We start from the raw sequence: 20968 nt of genomic DNA on the forward strand, positions 1-20968 counted from the left end.
CAAATCCTACGTTTATACCCAAGGTCCCTACTTCTTTTCACTTGAATGAGCCAATTATTTTGCCTACCTTCTTCAACAATCCCTCAACTGAAGCAGAAAGAGCGTTGCCTTCTTTGGACATCGCTAGATGTTTGAAATTCTACATCGAACGAACAAGAACATTCCGCAAATCTAAACAGTTATTTATTGCATTTGAAGGTCAGAGGAAATGGCTGAGTATCGCCAGATGGATATCATCGGTTATCATTAAGTGTCATAAAAAAGCTGGAAATCCGCTTCATTCCAGAGTGACTGCTCATTCCACAAGAAAGATGGCGACATCGATAGCCTTATTTGCAGGAGTATCTCTACCTGACATCTGCAGAGCGGCGACTTGGAAGAGTGTGCATTCATTTACCAAGCACTACTGTCTCGACACTGCGTGGAAAGAGGACACGGCAGTGGGGCAAGCTGTTCTGAAACGTCTATTTCAATAAGGTATTCTTTGGTTCTTTGTTAATACTCTATACAATATATATATATATATATATATATATATATATATATATATATTCACTGAAAAAACCATAGGTTATAGACCATATATAGTTAGGAATTAGCATTTAAAAAACCTTATTTTACTCACACAAAACCATTGAAATTCCATATATAGTTAGTTGCACTAACTATATATTGCGCACCCGCAATCCACTGCTGATCATGTCACATATTACATCATTCATGACATGGTCAGTGACATCACTGATGACATCACTGATGACATCTCAAATGACATCACTGATGACATCACTGATGACAACATCCAGTGACTATGTTTCTGTAAAGTTAAAATATGTCTTACATATTGAAGAATGAGTGGATGTATAAGTGTCTGGACGAAGGATTTAGTAGGTGCATGACTGAATGTATGAGTGAGTGATTAAATGTGTCTCACTGAGTGCATGGGTTAGTGACTAAACTGTCTTAATTTGTGCATCATTATGTCTGTTGTTCTGTAAACTGCTGCATGTGTTGATCAGTAGCTATATGAGTAACTATATGGGTTATTGATTGATTGCCCAAGTATTTGCATGGGAGACTGAGTGTGTGTGTGGCTGGATGGGAGGTGTGTGACTCTGTACAGATCAATGTGTACTTGTATCAATGATTGTATAAGAGAGTAAGTATGTGTTAGTATATGGTTGAAAACGTAAGGTGCTCTATGTTTAACTGTATAGAGTAGAAAATGGAAGTGTGATTGATTCTTTACAGGACTGACTAGGTGTGTGAGTAACTCCATGGATGAGTGGCAGAGTGTGAGTGTCTGTATAGGTGTATGAGTGCATATGATTGTGTTGTAAACATGAGTGATTGTATGTATGAATGATTGTATGGGTGAATGAGTGAATGTGTGTGTAGACGTAGGAATCAGTGAGTACGTATGTAGTAACTAGTATTGGTGTGTCAATGGTTTCAAAAATTATACTCTGTTTTTAACACTGGGTGAAACAGAGGTTATATTAAAATGTGAAGAGATATTGTCACATGAATAATATCATCAGTGATGTGGTCATTGATGTCAAATGAGATGTCATCAGTGATGTCATCAGTGATGTCATTTGAGATGTCATCAGTGATGTCATCAGTGATGTCACTGACCATGTCATGAATGATGTAATATGTGACATGATCAGCAGTGGATTGCGGGTGCGCAATATATAGTTAGTGCAACTAACTATATATGGAATTTCAATGGTTTTGTGTGAGTAAAATAAGGTTTTTTAAATGCTAATTCCTAACTATATATGGTCTATAACCTATGGTTTTTTCAGTGAATTTTCAAGGTTTTGTAAATGCTAATTCCTAACTATATATGGTCTATAACCTATGGTTTTTTCAGTGAATTTCAATGGTTTTTTAATAGCAAATATCATAAGCTGTCGAATGTCAAGTACGTGGTAAGTGAAAACATTTTCGTGTTTATGCACACTGATCTGCTTTGAATGGTGCCCCCCCCCCTCATTTCTATTAGGAGTACTCTCTCTTTGCAGATAGTGAAAGGTAGTTAACGCAGGTCTTTGCCCCCATTGTAATCCGTCGTGCCTGCTTCTCTCTCCATTTGATTCATTGTTATCCAAGTATTTACTGTTTTAGAATTAGTTCTCTTTGGTTCATTCTCTATTTACAAACAAACACAGAGTCGCAATACTCTGTTTAGTCTTTGCAGATAACGAAAAATCGTGTAAAAAAAAAGAAAAGGAATCGAGCAAAATCAGTAGGCCACTAATGGGATCTCTTTTTGACCTCGCTAAAATAGAAACATTAGGAACAACCCCTCATGACAAATACAAAACTAGTGAGATGAACTGAACTCCACACAATGATGGCTGCAAAACAGCTCTGCTCCGCCACCCACCCCGCCCAAAATAACGATAAAGAACGGCTGCCATGATTGGTTGCGGAATGACCACGACGGAGCTACGAAATGGTGCTGCTCTCATGCTAACCCCAGCTTCAGTCTGAAACATCCAGAAACACTGTAGACTACCAATTCGATCAGTTCCGGTAGCGCCCCAATGTAACCCGGTAGAGAAGAACTAGCCCTCCCCTCTTTGACTGATGGTTCTTGTTGCCTGTCCCTTCTGTTGTCATTTAACAGAACTATTTAGCCTGCTGAAAGGGGTTGTGTTCCGACCGCTGGTTGGTGGAGACATTTTGACTATATTCTGTACCTGCGTTGTCGCGTAATGCGTCATATGACGCGCCGCGTTAGCGCATCCGGAAGTCATCCGGGGCGCGCAGCGCGTAACGTAAGCATAACAAGTCATGTGACTTGTTAATAAAACTTTTCATTGGTTCATTTTACTTTTCTTATTGTAATGATGAAAGGCTTGGTCATATGACCTAAAAATTACGCTTTTCATTACTTCCGAACATTATTTTTTCTTAAATATATGTTATAATGTTCCAGGCTAATGTACTTTCCCGGAAATTTTACAACTGTCCTGCAAGTAAAATATATTCTTTTTTCGAGAAAAAGAGCGTTTCTTCGTCCCATGACGGAGCCGTTGAGCAAAAGAGGGTCGACCTGCTGTCTTAGTCGCCGATACGCCTGAATATGAGATTCTTATCGATCACTTTATGTTGCAGGAATAGAAAACACAACAGCCCTTGACCATTTATCTTTACTGCGTTCCTTCGTATTATACCTTTTACCCTTCATGTAATTGGTCTGCTTTATTTCACTTGCCTTTTAATGATTCTAAAACAGTGACTATTATTAAAAACTTTACCAATGTATATACTACTACCATGTTTTCTTTTAAAAACCTTTATTGTGAAAATTTCATTATACAAATACGAGCCTATAACAACGTGGGCCGGCCACGGAGCAAACTGTAATCGTATATGATAAATAGACATTTACACTGTAGAGGAACATAACGGGCGGGCCATTAGGTTGCAAGAACTAAGGTGTCTAACAGTTACGGAATCGGTGGACGTACATTTTATAATTAAAATACGACAGGGCCAGTTACAATAAAATTATCTAGATATACATTTGCGGGCAAGTACCATGGGTGACGTTAATTCGAACTTTCAACAGTACAGTAATCAATAACACATCAGAACTTAATATCAATAGGGATGTCGAAATATTCAATCAATTCTCGTCCCCGCCCGCCATGTGCTTCAAAACTGCATACGTATCTCGTGATTTCAAGGTTCTGCAACCAGTACACAACAAGGAGTTACGAGTCCCATTTATTCCGGCGCCATTTTGGGCGAGGACGGGCAGGTCCAGGATATAGTCAAAATGTCTCTACCAACCATCGACTATGATGATGTTCATATGCTGTATTTATTAGAGTAACACTCAGATGTCCACATGAAATAAATTTGCCACAATCTAAACATGTCATTTTAATCTTTCCAAAGTTCTTCTAAATATTTGGGACCGTTTCCCTTGCCTCTGAAGCTCTCAGTGCCACTTCTTTGATGAATGTACTAGCAGGTCAGGGGTTCTCCTCCAAATCTCTCTTTTATGCAGCACTATAATTAATTGGTGCCACCTCTCCATATGACGATGCATGGTATAGTTACCACAACTATATTTTTTTTCGGTTCCTCTAGAGAGTTCATCGTGGCAGATGAAGCGTGTAACGTACCGGGCATTTACCTTTTTTTGCATGTACAGGAAAGGAAAAAAAAATCGAGCGTCCGAGTTCTAAGGTGTCCCAGGGCCATTTTAGTGGACCAGGCCCAAATCCAAAGAACAGGCCGCCATTTTGAGAGTCCTGTTGCAGCCGCCTGTCGCTGTAGCATCAAGAGCAGCCGAAACTCAGCTGAATGGCAACTGAAACGGTAAAGGGGCGCCCCACTACAGCAGACGAGCCAGGCCCAAATCCAAAGAACTGCTATCTCACAGGCTAATGGGGCGACCCACGCCGAGTTTCAGCATTGTAGGATGACCACACAAGTACAGCAACTTGCTAGACATCACCTCGGTGCCATCCGGATCTCGGCGCCCCACTGCAGATGAAGTGCCTCTCAACTATGAAACCACCACGGTGACATCCGGATCTTGGCGCGTTGTGCTGCCTTCGGCCTATTCGCACATCGGTCCGCTACTGACGCCATCTCACAGGCTAATGGGACGACCCACGCCGAGTTTCAGCATTGTAGGATGACCACACCAGTACAGCAACTTGCTAGACATCACCTCGGTGCCATCCGGATCTCGGCGCCCCACTGCAGATGAAGTGCCTCTCAACTATGAAACCACCACGGTGACATCCGGATCTTGGCGCGTTGTGCTGCCTTCGGCCTATTCGCACATCGGTCCGCTACTGACGCCATCTCACAGGCTAATGGGGCGACCCACGCCGAGTTTCAGCATTGTAGGATGACCACACCAGTACAGCAACTTGCTAGACATCACCTCGGTGCCATCCGGATCTCGGCGCCCCACTGCAGATGAAGTGCCTCTCAACTATGAAACCACCACGGTGACATCCGGATCTTGGCGCGTTGTGCTGCCTTCGGCCTATTCGCACATCGGTCCGCTACTGACGCCATCTCACAGGCTAATGGGGTGACCCACGCCGAGTTTCAGCATTGTAGGATGACCACACCAACTTGCTAGACATCACCTCAGTGCCATCCGAATCTTGGCATCTCAACGCCTAGTGGTATCTTCCATACAAAAAATATTGTTACGCTGCCTTTGGCCCCATTCGCACATCAGTCCGCAACTTAGACATCACCTCGGTGCCATCCGGATCTTGGCATCTCAGCGCCTTGTGGTGTCAGTCAGAAAATATTGTTGTGCTGCCTTCGGCCTATTCGCACATCGGTCCGCTACTGACGCCATCTCACAGGCCAACGGGGCGCCCCACGCCGACTTTCAGCATTGTAGGATGGCCACACCAGTACCACAACTTGCAAGACACCACCTCGGTGCCATCCGGATCTTGGCATCTCAGCGCCTTGTGGTCTCTTCTACACCGGAAATATAGTAGAAAATATTGTTGCGCTGCCTTTGGCCCCATTCACACATCAGTCCGCTACTGACACCATCTCACAGGCCAACGGGGCGCCCCACGCCGACTTTCAACATTGTAGGATGGCCACAGAAGTGCGACAACTTACTAGACACCACCTCGGTGCCATCCGGATCTTGGCGCGTTGTGCTGCCTTCGGCCTATTCGCACATCGGTCCGCTACTGACGCAAACTCACAGGCCAACGGGGCGCCCCACGCCGACTTTCAGCATTGTAGGATGGCCACACCAGTGCGGCAACTTCCTACACACCACCTCGGTGCCATCCGGATCTTGGCGCGTAGTGAAGCTGCAGCAACTGCAAATAAGCTTCAGACAGTGTTACAACCGCTGCTCAGAACTCTCAACTATGACACCACCTCGATGCCATCCGGATCTTGGCGCGTTGTATTGCCTTCGGCCTATTCGCACATCGGTCCGCTACTGACGCCGCCTCACGTGCCAACGTATTTTCTCCGCATTTTATACCCTATGCCGCATAACAGGTCATGTGACTTGTTTATAAAACTTTTCATTGGTTCATTTTACTTTTGGTTTCCTAATGATGGAAGGCTTGATCATATGACCTAAAAACAACACTTTTCATTGGATGAAAACTTTTTTTTCCCCCCAAACGATGAAAGCCCCACCTTGTTTCTGGATGTTTCAGACTGAAGCTGGCGTCACCATGAGAGCACCACCATCTCGTAGCTCCGTCGTGGTCATTCCGCGAGCAATCATGGCAGCCGCTCCCCACCAGAAGCCTGCAGGAGTCGGGGCCCCCAAAACTTTTGATGAATTCTCAAGGCGGAGGGGACGCTTTCGAGAATGGGGTCCAAGACCTAGCAGACAAGCGTCCGATTTCCAAGGTGTCCCAGGGCCATTTCAGTGGACCAGGCCCAAAAAGGAAACAGCCTGCCGCCATTTTGAGAGTCCTGTGACAGCCGCCTATCGCTGCACCGCAAGAGTGGGCGCAACTCAGCTGAATGGCGGATTTTGACACAGTGGACCAAAAGCGGACGGAATGGCAACTGAAACGGTAAAGGGGCGCCCCACTACAACAGACGAGACTCCACCTGGAGAGGCCCGTTCACGCCGCCTCCCCCGGGGCGCTCCACGCCGTTATTCGGAGCAGCATTGTAGGATACCAAAACCAGTGCGGCAACTTACTGGACATCACCTTGGTGCCATCGTTCTGCTGCCTTGGAACTATTCGCACAACAGTTTGCTACTGATGACCCACCCCCCGCGACGCCCCACGCCGTTATTTGCTGGGTGGCAACTTACTAGACATCACTTTTGTGTCATCTAGATTTCGGCGCGTTCTGCTGCCTTGGAACTATTCGCACAACAGTTTGCTACTGATCACCCACCCCCCGCGACGCCCCACGCCGGAAATCTGGACGTTGTGCTGCGTTGGGACTATTCGCACAGCCGACCGCTACTTCGTTGTTTTTCTCTAAAAATGTTTATATGTTATTACTATTTTTGTTTTCTTGTATATATTTATAAATTATTAAAGTTTTATAATCTTACTACTTTGTCGGAGTGCTATATATTTTTAATGTGACACATAATTGTAAAAACTTTGATGTACAAAGAGTCATCCCTGGAATCTTCCGCTTCACGCTCGGTCCCCTCCCCAATCACAATACAGAATGGTTTTCAGATAATAGCAACGCTTCTGCTGTGACGGATCTCATCGAGTGTGGGCCTTGATCTACTATAACTCCTTTGAAGACGGGTGATTCTTTACAGCTGTGGCCATAAACTACATCTGCAGGGCTAGCTGATAGCCTAGGACCGGCCTGGACAATCGGACACAGAGGAAAAGGAGTGTCAGAGGGTGCGGTAGTGAATAGGGCGAAAGGGAGGTGTCGGGCGGGCACAGGGTGTGATTCTCAGGGAAGAACAGCGCAGATGGGGGGAGGTTTATTACCCATGCATAAAACAGAGAGCGGGGGTGACCACTGCCTGGGGGAGATGCTTGCGAGGGTGGGGAGCCATGCTAAGGATCGACAGCGTTCACAGAGTGGATCTGGTCAAGGCATCTAAAATGGCTGCCGTGCACGACAAAAGTGTGGCATTTGAAAAAAGACAAGATGGCGCACACAATGTTTTTCAACAATTCCTGATTTCCTTCGAATCGAACGTTAACAGACGTTGGGGCATATTACCAAAGTTAAGCGATATTTATCCCTAACGATGCATTGCAAAGATTTTTTTACCGTCAGAAATTATCGCAGATAAACCTTGCTATTATCAAGGTTTATCGCAAATACGATAAAAAACGAGCGCAATGCATTAATGTCGCTGAAAACTCCGCGATATTCATGCATTACCGAGCTAATGCTCTTAGCCATGTTATCCACCTCCCATTGGATAACATGGCTAAGAACTGCTCAGGGCAGCTGTTACTTTTTGGAGATATTCGCGCTTATCTCGAATATTTCCAAAAGTTGATAATAGGAGATAGCGATGTTAGCGACTGTTTCCAGTCGCTAACATCTTGGCATGCCCACTTTGCATGTCATTAGTGATAAATATCACTCACATGCAAAGTGGGACCCAAGATGGTCGCTATCTCCTACTAGCCGTCGCTAACTGGTGTTAGCAACAGCTAGGTAATACACATATAATTTTATCTCCGCGAAGCGGAGCGCTGTTACAGATATATATCTTGTTTTTGAACGTTAATTTCTCAAAATGCACTGAAGCACATATATTGAGACATAGCAAAGGCACATCGGGCTACCAGTCCCTAATATTTTACCAAGTTTCGTGCAAATCCATTCAGCCGTTCGATTATTATTATTATTATTTTTTTTTGCCCCGCGGGGCCCTTTTAAAACCTCCACATCAAACCTAGGGGGTCAGCGAGGATCTACTATGCCCCCTTATGGTCATCAGCCGTTCGATTATTATTATTATTTTTTTTTTTGCCCCGCGGGGCCCTTTTAAAACCTCCACATCAAACCTAGGGGGTCAGCGAGGATCTACTATGCCCCCTTATGGTCATTTGCCCCTTCGCTTTGGCCTCCTCTTGTCTCTCGATCCTACCGAGAGACAAGATGGCGGCCGCTACGTACTGTTTGGAATGTTTACAGACACCGGAGAGCCAATCAGCTTCGCTTCGCAAAGCTCCGTAACGCGAAAAGTACGCGAAGCGGTGCGCTGTTACAGATATATATCTTTTTTTGAACGTTAATTTCTCAAAATCCACTGAAGCACATATATTGAGACCTAGCAAAGGCACATCGGGCTACCAGTCCCTACAATTTTGCCAAGTTTCGTGCAAATCCATTCAGCCGTTCGATTATTATTATTATTATTTTTTTTTGCCCCGCGGGGCCCTTTTAAAACCTCCACATCAAACCTAGGGGGTCAGCGAGGATCTACTATGCCCCCTTATAGTTATTTCCCCCTTTGTTTTGACCTCCTCTTGTCTCTCGATCCTACCGAGAGACAAGATGGCGGCCGCTACGGACTGTTTGGAATGTTGACAGACGCCGGAGAACCAATCAGCTTCGCTTCACAAAGCTCCGTTGCGCGAAAAGTCCGCGAACCAGAGCGCTAACCGGTCCGCTGTTACAGATATATATCTTTTTTTAAACGTTAATTTCTCAAAATCCACTGGAGCACATATATTGAGACCTACAAAAGGCACATCGGGCTACCAGTCCCTACAATTTTGCCAAGTTTCGTGCAAAGCCATTCAGCCGTTCGGGCTAAAAGTGAGGCCAACCGCCCTATGGAAAACTCAATGTTAAAAACACGTTTTGGGACCCCCCTTTTTTCTCGGCCCCCACTGGACGAACCCCCCCCAAATTTTCAAGGGCTGCTCAGAAACAAAATGTGCCATTTTCCTGAAAATTTCAGCCGATTCCGTCCACAAACGCCAAAGTTATTAGACATAGAATTTTCAAAAAACCCATAGAGAAAAAATCCTAACTATATATACCTACTGGCGACCGCCAGTAGGTAATATATATATATATATATATATATATATATATATATATATATATATATATATATATATATATATATATATATATATATATATATATATATATATATATATATATATATATATATATATATATATATATATATATATATATATATATATATATATATATATATATATATATATATATATATATATATATATATATATATATCCAGCTCAGTCCCTTGCAAGTTTCCCAATGGTTTGAATGCAGGGGAAGAATTGGCATCTCACATTGGATTTTAAGACATGAGACACTCCAAGTATATAAAATTTGTAGAGGGACAAGGGATTGATGTAGGTTTGCATCCCAATATAAACATCATTGTGAAAATAATGAAATCAAACCTCATACAAAATATAGGACCAAGGGCCAGATGTAGGTAAATTTATTTTACCACCTCTTAAATACCGAATCATACCGATTCGGTATTTAAGAAGTGGTAAAATATTAGTACCGAGATGTAGGTAAATACAGATGTGCATTTACCGAATTGGTAAAAATCGGTATTTACCGATTCGGTAAATACCGACCGGTAAATGCCCATTCATTCCTATGGGCTTTGAAGCCCATAGGAATGATTGGGCATTTACCGATCGGTATTTACCGAATCGGTAAATACCGAATTTCACAAGGGTGCAGGGGGTGTCACTTTGACACCCTCTAGCACCCCCAAAACGGGTTCAGGTGCCATGTGGCAGGCATACCTGCCCTAAGGGCAGGTCTGCCTGTCATATGGCACAGGTGTGCATGCACACATGCGCATGCACACCTGAATCGGTATTTTACCATCAAATTGTATTTGATGGTAAAATACGGATTTTGTAGGGCTTGTGGGACTCAGAAGAGTCCCACCTACATCTCGATTTTACCGATTCTGTCAAAATACCGGTCGGTAAATTTACCGACCGGTATATTTACAGAATCGGTAAAGTTACCGAAATGGCCTGTTTTCAGGCACCTACATCTCAATCATCAAATACCGGTCGGTAATGGCCGAATTCGGCCGTTACCGACCGGTATTTGGTGACCTACATCGGGCCCTGAGTAACCAACAAGCCTTATGAAAAGTAATCAAATGAGACATTTGGGTAAAGAAAATTGCGGGGGTGTGAACAAAATGTGCAGTTATTTACAAATATCGTCATATATTTTGAAGTATATGGTCATTTGAAGTATGACACTTATGTAATCCTTCCACAGTGTGAATTTTTGAATTTTTGAATAATATGTAAAGTATTAAATTAGGATTATGGCAAAGCAATTGTAAGTCAAGGGAGATTTGCCGATCCACGGCGGTATCAGTTTGACTCGTCACTGGTTGTGTAACAGTACAGTGGTTTTTTATCATGAGACAAAATAATGGGATATAAGAATGGGTCTGCAATTCCGAGATGGCGGATAAATTGTCATTTAGAGAAGGTTTTGTCAGTTTAGCCTCTAATGCCCGGGAATGAAATGAATTGCCGAATATATACGTGCAATTGTGCAAACCCTAATATGTGCCTTTATATTTTAGCCGATACACGGCGTAATAACGTGTCAGTTACATTGTAGGCGCAAATTGAAAAACCTTAAATTTTTGCGCATAATAAGTTGAAATTATTTTGTCTTAATTGTGCTCGCGATGAATTGGAGCATTTAGATAGGCTGAACCAAGTAGTAAAGCCACCACGATATGTACTTTCTGAATGGATTTCCACGAAACTTGGCAAAATTGTAGATATTGTTTGCCCGATGTGCCTTTGCTAGGTCTCAAGATATGTAGTCCTGTGAATTTTGAGTAAATTAGGTTTAAAAAAAGATATATATCTAGAGCCGCGCCCCGGTACGCGTACCGGGGAGCGCTTCAGGCGCGCCACGCGACTTGCGCACGGCAAGCTGATTGGTTCTCGGGTGTCTGTAAACATTCGAAACAGTCCGCAGCGGCCGCCATCTTGTGTCTCGGTGGGATTGAGACACAAGAGGTGGCAAGAATCAAAGGGGGGAAATGAGCAAAAGGGGGCAGGGTACACCCCCCTGACCCCTTACTTTTGATGTGGGGGCCATAAAAGGCTCCCGCGGGTGAAAAAAAAATTTCGATTTTCGCGGGGGGGGGGGGAGCGCCCGGTACGCGCACCGGGGAGCTTACTGGGGAGCGTACCATGGAGATTAAAAATGACAGACTTTTTTTTTTTTAAAAAAGCTTCTTTTTATAAATTGGAGGTAGTTCTGAAAAGAACTTTTTTTTTGATTTTGTTGTTTTATATATTTTTTTTTGTTTTTGTTGTTTTATATTTTTTTTTAGACTTTTTAAAACAATTTTATATTTTTTTTTGATTTTTGTCAAGGGAAAAACAAAAACAGGGATTCCAAAACTGCTCAACAGGAGCAAAAAAATTTGAAAATGTAGGGACTGGCAGAGCAGCGGTGTTGCTGTTTCTTTAGGGCAATGAGTTCAACACTCTGCTCCCCATAGCAGAGCAGTTCGTCACACTCCGTGCACAAAAATTTGATGCCTGCAAACACCGGCTCAATGTTAGGGACCATTCTTCCACGGGGTGGTCCCGAAGGTGTTGCTCCACCAGTGGAGGTGCTGCCGCCATCTGTTGGTACATTCCGTGCCAGCTCTCTGACACTCTCCCTGGCAAAGTTGTTAGGGTGTCTTCTTTTTACATGCCTGATCAAATTAGCATTCCCAAAACTATATTTTTTCAGAGGATTGCCTCTGGATAAACTACTCCCACATATTTTGCAGGTTACTTTGGGAGCGTTGACTTTTTTCTGTCCTTCAGGGATGTCGTAAAATTTCCAGATGAAATGGGTTTTTTTCTTTTGCTGAGGAGGGTCCTCATCTGTTATGTTATGTTATGTTATGTTAAACTCCTGAGAAAGAAGAAAATGGAGGAGAATCTGAAAGTGATTTTTCAGTCAGTGGAGTTCTATCCGATAACTCGTTTCCGATGATTCTCCTCACAGCAGTTGTGATGTCCCTTCTCAAACACAATATGTTCAGCAAAGAGATAGTTGCAGGGTTGGCCAGCACGGAGCGCGAGCACGTGTTGTCATAAGCACAGACCAAATGCTCCATTGGCAAATCCCAAATGTAGTGCAGACCCAAATTTCCCAGTTGACTGCAGAGACTAAATGTAAAGTCGATACAGCAAAATGTTGCCTTTGGACTACATACATCTCTTTTTGGATGTTGACTTCCCTGAGGAAATTGTGCACCAAACAAATTTGTGTGCTGAACAGTTTCTGAGGGAACATGTAGATATGCTTAGGCCTCATTCTAGAGCATACCAGTGGACTCAAACGTCACTTGGGAGATGAGAAATATCTGGGCCCTAACCTCAAAATGGAGATAGTGAACAAACCAAGCATACAGCTGTACGGTCTACTTGTTTGGGTAACACCCAGCTTCGTACTGATCATGAGCAGAAATGGTTTTTTGCTATTGTGGCAGGTGCTGCAAATCAATGACAATTCTGCTGCACTGCCTCAGGACCATCCAGACCACAACAGGTTTTTCAAAACAGCCTGTTGTGAAACATTTGTCTGCCAGGTTTCCAGAAAGTTATACTCCTAGAAAGAATAGAGCCATTGATGAGTCCTTGATCATTTACAAAGGGTGGCTGCTGTTGAGGAAGTACATACTGAGCAAAACAGATTGTTATGGCATCAAAATGTACATGCTGTGTGATAGCTCTACTGGTTATGTACACAGCCTGAGTGTGTATACAGGGAAGTACTCTGCTCTAAATCCTGTAGGTTGCCCTTCCACACTACGAGTCACAGCAAAGACTGTATAGGAACATGTCCAACCACTTCTCCGTAAAGGTTATAACCCTTATGTGGACAACTTCAGTACAAGAGTAGAGCAGTTCAGCGAGTTGTACAAAACTGGCACTGTAGCATATGGTACAGATCGATGTTGCTATAAAGGCTCATCGCACGACCTTGTTTGTAAGGAGCTCCAAAAATCCCAGTGAACTGCTGTGAGTTCCAACGAACTACACGCAGTCAAATTCTCTGATAGGCAGGATGTGTATGTGCTCACTACAATCCGTAATGAGAGCATTTCCCTGGTCACAGTTTGGGGTCAGTTGGTCTAAATTCACAAGTGCACCTGTAGGAGTCTTTTTCTCCTTTTCTATTAAACACATTATAAACTGAGCTTACGCTTACCTATATTGTGTTTACACTGTCCTCCCTTTCGAACCAACGTCACAATATATCACGTGATGAATATTGCTATCTTTTTGCTCTAAGTGAAGCATTGCTAGGATTTGCAATAACAAAGTGTTCCCACAGACTTTCTCTCACTGTACTTAAGTAACGACATTTCAACTGCCTCAGGCTACTGCTATACAATCAATTGAATTGCTCAAGTAAACTGTGAGAATGATTAAAATCCAATATATTACTACCATGAGAGAATCTTCAAATGTCTTTCGTAATAAAATGTTTCTTCTTGCTCATTAGCTATTCGTGCATTTTCTGAGAACCATGTACTTGTGTAAAGTGTATAAATATCTTTATCTAATATCCTATAAAAGGACATGTAAATTTCTGTGTAGAGACGCCCTTTTTCCCACCTTAAGAAGGTAAATCTATTCTGTGTTTTACTTAGAACTATACTGTACTTATGATTTGCATTATTTGCTGCTGAATTTACTGATGGCATGTCCATGTGATATACCTATGAATTCCTTATATAAAGCTTTGAAATGACATCCCTTGTCTATCATTCTTAAAAGAATGTTTTAGCATCCATTTTTAACTAGATCTAATAGAAATAGTGATGGCTCCAGCCAGGGAGCACCAAAGTCCGCATCAGGACTACTCCGCTCCTAGTCCTAGCCACTGGCGCACCTCATGATTGGATTTTTTGGAAAAGTTTGCTTGTCGACAGATCTGGTAGCAGAGGTGATGGTAAATTAATTGGCTATATAACTGAGTAATGTACCTTCATGGTCCAGCCGGTACAACAACCCCCCGCCCCCCTCCGCCCGAGATCTAAATCCCAACCTGATCTTGGTTCCGCAGAGACGAGGTGGTCGAAGAACAATGACATGAGTATCAATAGGGATTGCATGCAAAGTGAGCAAATGAAGTAGTTACAGAGCAGTGCATGTTGGGAGTTGTGGTAGGTACAGTATGACGGATTGGATTGCAGTGGAAGAATTTTAAGAGCAATTATTATGCGGCTTAAATTTTGGGAATTGTGGGAGCAATAATGATGGTAATTTTGATGTTATTCTTGGGCTTTTGAAAGGGATGTCTGGGTTGTTACACACTTATGGTATGAAACTTGAGCGGTACCTCAAGTTAGAACATTGAACTATTGAACTTGCCTGCTAGGTGAGGAGTACTGTGAGGCGCTATGAATTACACCAAGACAAAGACATAATATTTCTTGCTCAAATGTATTAACTGAGCTTGGTGGCGGTTCGTGACTTTGTGCATGGGAGGGGACACGCTGAGTATGGTGACATTCGCAGGTCGAGGGCTCACTGTTGTAAGAAACTAGGCAGCTTTCTTATTGTTATAGAAAATTTGTGTAGTCAAAGCAGGCTAATGGTGAGAAAGCTGATAGGTGGTTGCGAAGCAGTCTAGTGGTACTGGAGCGTTGTACCATCAAGGTGCAGCATAGGGATTGGCTGGCTGACACCACAGCCACGCCGTGATAGAGCGACCTTCAACAGAGATGCACTAGTATTGGGGAATCAACTGCAAGCTTGTCTGTGCGGAATAAGTGAGAGATTGAAACAAGCAGTGACTAAGACTTTGCGAAAATGTGGAACCCCTTGTCAAAAGAGGAGAGGGATGTAAATAAGAATGTTTCCTCTCGAAGGAACTCCAGCTAGGAAAATGGCGGCAAAGAAAGGGTTACACACGTGCAGGTAGATTAGCCAATAGCACGAACATACGTCCAAAGATGGGGAGCATTGATTCTCACTCGGTGGGACTTTCCACATCCCACGATTAGAGAATCTGAGTCGAAGAAAGCACAATTTAAAACTGCAGCCGAGGCCCACACAATTTGAAGCCTTAAAGCTTTGGTAATAAATGGCAAGCCAAAACAAAAGAAAGATATCTGCAGTAGGGCTCCTTCACGGAGGAACACGCAGGATGAGGAGGGCAGAGAAATTGGAGAGAAGAAGTCCTTGAGACTGTTGGGGCCTATCCCATGCTGGAAAGTGAACAGACAGCAGGCCAGCACAGCGAGCGAGGACAAACACGCCTTCATAGACAAGCTCCTTAGCACAAGTCCAACCCCATATAATGCGCCAGCTGCTAAACCAATTACTACTGCCCTAATATCAACTGAGATAGGAACCTTTGCAGAATTGTCTACAGAAGGCAAAACACCTCCGGGGTGTACAGAAACTGCTGTCCAATTCTTTGCATAGACCCCTGTGCCCCTTGCAGTAAGAACCCGGCCTTTGTGAAGTGTCCCGATCATTTCCCCAGCTGAGGCCTCTGTTAATACCCTCCCAAGTCACCCTATCCCAATATATCCCAGGACCCAACCCCGAACCCTGGAAGGATGTCATTGGTTCCTCTACAAAGAGGGAGTTCAGACAGTGGGGGGAAAGGAGGCCAAACAAGCAGTACAGACTTATCAGTTAGATCGCCAAGTGCAGTGCAAATCCCACAACGAATCAACCTCACATGCAACTAAAGAATGAATTTGAGCAAATTGCCAAGCGAAATGTGGGAATCGATTATCTGGAAATTAAGATAGTATTGATTATTCCACTCAAAAACAGTAGATACTGTTGTGATTGCAGATCTTTTACCATTAGATTATGGTTGGTTATTACTTCCTTTAATGCAAGGAAAAAAGTAACAGTCTACACTCATCTCTGAGGAGCTCAAAGCAAAATTCAACTTATACGCATGTTGCAGAATCACAGTTAACTATGATCCACAACAAATCATGAGTATGTTTACGTAATACTAGGCAACAAGATCTATGGAAATACACATTTGAAGCACTTAAGGCCAGATGTAGGTAATCTCGATTTAGCTACTCTTAAATAACGAATCATACCGATTCGGTATTTAAGAGTAGGTAAATGGGATGTAGGTAATTTCACTTTTGAAAGCCCATAGGAATCAATGCCAATTACCGAATCAGTAAATACTGATTCGGTAAAATTACCTAATTTGCAAGGGGGACAGGGTGTCACTTTGACACCCTGTTGCACCCCTCAATTGTGCATGGGTGCACATGTTGCTGACATACATGCCCTTAGGGCATGTATGTCTGCAACATGGCACATTTTTTAAAGCAAAAAAATGCTTTTTGAAGAGTTTTCATTATTTACCACCAACTTCTAGTTGGTGGTAAATAACAAATTCTTAAACCCTTGTAGCACTGATTACAGTGCTACCTACATGTTAAATTACAGAATCGGTAATTTTACCGATTCGGTATTTTACCGATTCGGAAAAATTACAGATTTGGTAAAATTACCGATTCTGTAATTTAACATGCCCCTACATCTCAATATCCAAATGCCGGTCGGAATGGCCGAAAATCGGTATTTTCGGCCGTTTCTGACCGGTATTTGCCTACCTACATCGGGCCCTTAATGCTTACATTCTCACATGCCTTTAGGGACGAAAAAGATACACAGGTGAAGAAAAAGTGTAGAAAAAAGAGGAAAGACTGGGTAAGCCTCACAGGAGCACAAAAGGACGAACTGTAACTAGACGGCCGTATTTGTCTCGCCATCGGTGTTCACAAGTTTGAACAAGTATACAGACCATGCTTACAGAGGACGGTCATTCACTTTGAGAATGTGCACTGTGTTGTGCCTTTACATTTTCTCCAGTGCTGTACCTGCCTGAATGGGGCAGGTGGTTTTGCTGCTTTATATTTGTTCCTCCGCTAATCACTTTCCTTGTCCTTAGTTGTGTGAGGGAAGCGAAAGCTAACCGATCCCTGTACTCATTAGTTAAAAAGGCTATTAATATAAAATAAAACATTCTCTCGTAACCACTCAAGCTAATTTATTTGTATGGTCCGACAACAACATACTAAAAAGCACATGCTCCTTCTTTGCATTTGGTGGAGGAATAATAGAGTAAAAGTATCAACATGTTTCGCTGCCTAGTCGTTGTTATGTAGTTGATCAGGACTAGAACATATTGTATGATACTCTTGAGTTTACCACAGAAGTAAGGGAAGTCACGTGGATAGTAATAAATGTCGACATAGTACAGCTAAAGGTTGGCATACACCTCTGCTTTTCAATAATTTGACCCACATTTTGACCAAGCTACAGGTGTATTGTCAACTTTTGTCCAGTTCCAACTGCAGGGGTATGAGTAGCTCAACTGTGGACACTCACAGACTATATGTTGTTAGTGAACAGGGTCCTATAAGATATTTTGAGTCATGACCCAAATCAATAGCTAAAATGTTTTAGCATGATCTTATAATGGCAACCATACTTTAAATATGTCATGGCGGAGTCCAAGATGGATGTAACAACTTAAAGATGTTATCCCCCATATGACCTACACAAAAATACACAACTAAGCTCTGACCACTAACCGATAAACCTTAATCAGTAAAAAATACCACAGCCTCAGATTGGGATCCATAAAAACCGAGCTCTCTTATTAGTAAAGATGTACTCTGTTGGAATGATAATACTATTTTTTGTTTCTAAATTTCAAAGAACACAAAAATACCTCCAGGACAAAAATGTACAATCCCAGGTTGCCATAACCAACATACAAAAGCTACATGTCACCTGTAAATAAATGGAAAGGTCAAAAGCTAATATATGAAGATAAAGCTTTTTATGTTAAACACATAGTTGATATCCAGGGGAGCCTAAAAAGACATTAACCATAGCAATAGACTATCACTAAATCATGCTTATATCTTCACTGACTACACAACCACTGGATCACCACCCTTCACCCACCTCATCTCTTCATTATAATCCACACACCCCTCAGGGAATTAAATCAGAAACCATAAAGGCAGCATACATCAATGTAGTAAAGGCACTAGTGTCGAAAAAACTTGTTCCAGCACCAACACAGAGCAATTTCAAATATTGTAAAGGACCAAGACCCATACAGCTCCTGGTAGGTACCCCAGCCCATTGATACAGCAATCCTCTGCCAGCCAATGTCATGGTCCATTACAGCAACATATAAAGAAATGCATTTAAAGTGACCAGAGAAGGACTCCTCCACCCATTGGCATGATTGATAGGAGATGTGCGATCATTTGCCTCATACTTCTTATAGCCATTTAGTAATTTCCGAAACACAAATCTCTCATCTAACCCATAAAATAAACTGCTTGACTCACACTGAAGTTTACCACATGCCTGTCATTGCACACCCCCATATATCTTGCCCATATTAATCTGAAATCAACTGCCTGCTTTGTAAAAATACTTTTATAATGATTATGTTGATAAATGCTTGTCTTCTGTAACAAACCTGGAATAATATACATACTTCATTTAGGAAATAGGATATTAATATGTTTCATATTCTGTAATAATGTTCCCTACCTGATGGTCAGATTTACTTTAAATAATTGAATAATAGCTCTAATACGTTTTACTTTAGAACTTTAAACAATGAACAATACAAGTTCAAGTTAAACTGAACCTGGTGGGGGTACTATTATACACAAGAGTTCAATGCAACTGACTAACTCAATAAAACCCTCCTCTATCGAACACCTCACTGTGGTTATTACAAACATTATGTGTATTTCACTGAAGTTGAAAATGTTATGTAACTAACCCAGCAGAGAAAGTGTTGACAAAAGAAACCTACACATCCCTGCTCAAATTCTTCCTATCGGTCAATCTGACAAAACAAGCCGGACCTTCCCCACACAGAATAAGGCTAATAACATCACCATTAGACACATCTTACACCCATCCCCAGCCACTAACACAGGCTCTTACACAATTGGTGACAATACCTTTTGTGAGATCCCAGCCTTTTTAGAAATATGCAAACGTCTTCCTAGCCCAGAATGTCTATGTTGCAGACAACAGATGTATTTAATTCACAGGGCACAACTCTGGACACATGCATTTTCAAAGTATCTTATATATACACATCAAAGGATTGTAACCATTACCCAGCAAACCTGTTTCATAATCTCACCTTTCCATAAAGGATCTTGCATACTGTCTTTTTACAATTTGGGAGAGTAATGCTGTGAATGTCAACTTTTTTCACCCACCACAGCTTTTCAGTCTTGCTGTTGACCAGGTTCACTTGAGCAATAGTGATGTCCTAGGCAAGAGAAAATAGGGTGAATTACATATTAACAAAAAGGTGGCCAGAACTAACATTAGGACAGTGTCATGCAAGGAGAAGTGGATCTCTTTTGAGGACACAAACAATAAAGGAACACAACTGAGTCCACGACTGCAAACAGCTGGAGTGCAGGGTTTCAAAATGTTGCTATTTTTATTCAGCAAAAGGAGGCTTTTTGTTATTAAAAAGAGCAATGTGTTCATGAGCTGTCTAACTGTGAAATTCTAAACTTTCACCACTGGTTAAAAACGTGGATTTGAAAAGAATTAAATAAAATAAAATATATATAACTTTTTAAATTGAGTGTCCCTTGAAAGACAATCTATTGTTTGCTGATAAAGTATAGCACCATTTTTCTTTTGCACAATGCTATTCACAATTTGCCAGAAGTAAAAACACGCAACTTTGCCAAGACAGCAACCTTTTTCTTTAAACCTCAGAAAGATGGAGGAGGCAAAGTTTGACAATATTGGCACATTCTTAGACAGGAGCAGACATCAAATATGGTAGGTACTGCACTTTACGGAATAAGAAGTTACACATGCCTAATACAGGTTAACTCGTTATTTAAATTATGTGCTAACAGTCTAACTTTTTTTTCAAAGGCAATTTGGGAAAGCAAGCTACCCAGGTCAGGAGTATTCTTTTCAAAGCCTATGCCAGACAGACTGTGTAAGGTCTAATTTATGTGTATTTAAATCATGTATGCGTGCATTTTTAGGTCTCGCGCCTAGCGTTGCAGTGCGAAGGACTGCTCGTGCAGTGAAAGACTTCATGTAGGGGGTCCGGAAACAGACCTAAGAATCGCACACGCTTGTGAATGTGCTTTTCCTTTTGGGCCACTCTATTGGCTTTTGCGTGTGTCTTTTTATCAAAGACAGCATGCAATTGGCCAAAGGCGGGCGCATTGCTCCGCCCATGGTCTATTGATGTCTGTTACGCGCGCCGTCCCTATATGGTTTCAATTATCGTGCCCAGCACGGGCGCGATAATTGAAACCACATGTCCCGCTGTGGGGCTCGCGCGCACCACTCGCAGGATTGTTAGTATGGGTGAACTAGACGAATTGCCATTGCACTGCTCCTGAATCGTAGTGGTTTAAGCTCATGGCCCTGCAATTCACAGCCCTCAGTGG

At 42.4% G+C, this 20968-nt stretch overlaps 1 protein-coding gene across 1 annotated transcript in view; it reads right to left on the minus strand.

Annotated features, from left to right (window-relative positions):
* The window catches only part of LOC144767527 (uncharacterized), a 279414-nt gene that overhangs the window by 35534 nt on the left and 222912 nt on the right, over nt 1-20968 (minus strand). The window contains exon 3 of the mRNA XM_078650951.1: nt 19678-19809. Coding sequence (XP_078507077.1) covers nt 19678-19809 — 132 coding nt within the window. The remainder of the gene's footprint in view (nt 1-19677; nt 19810-20968) is intronic.

This window comes from Lissotriton helveticus, chromosome 7 (assembly GCF_964261635.1).
Source record: "Lissotriton helveticus chromosome 7, aLisHel1.1, whole genome shotgun sequence".
Taxonomy (NCBI): Eukaryota; Metazoa; Chordata; class Amphibia; order Caudata; family Salamandridae; genus Lissotriton; species Lissotriton helveticus.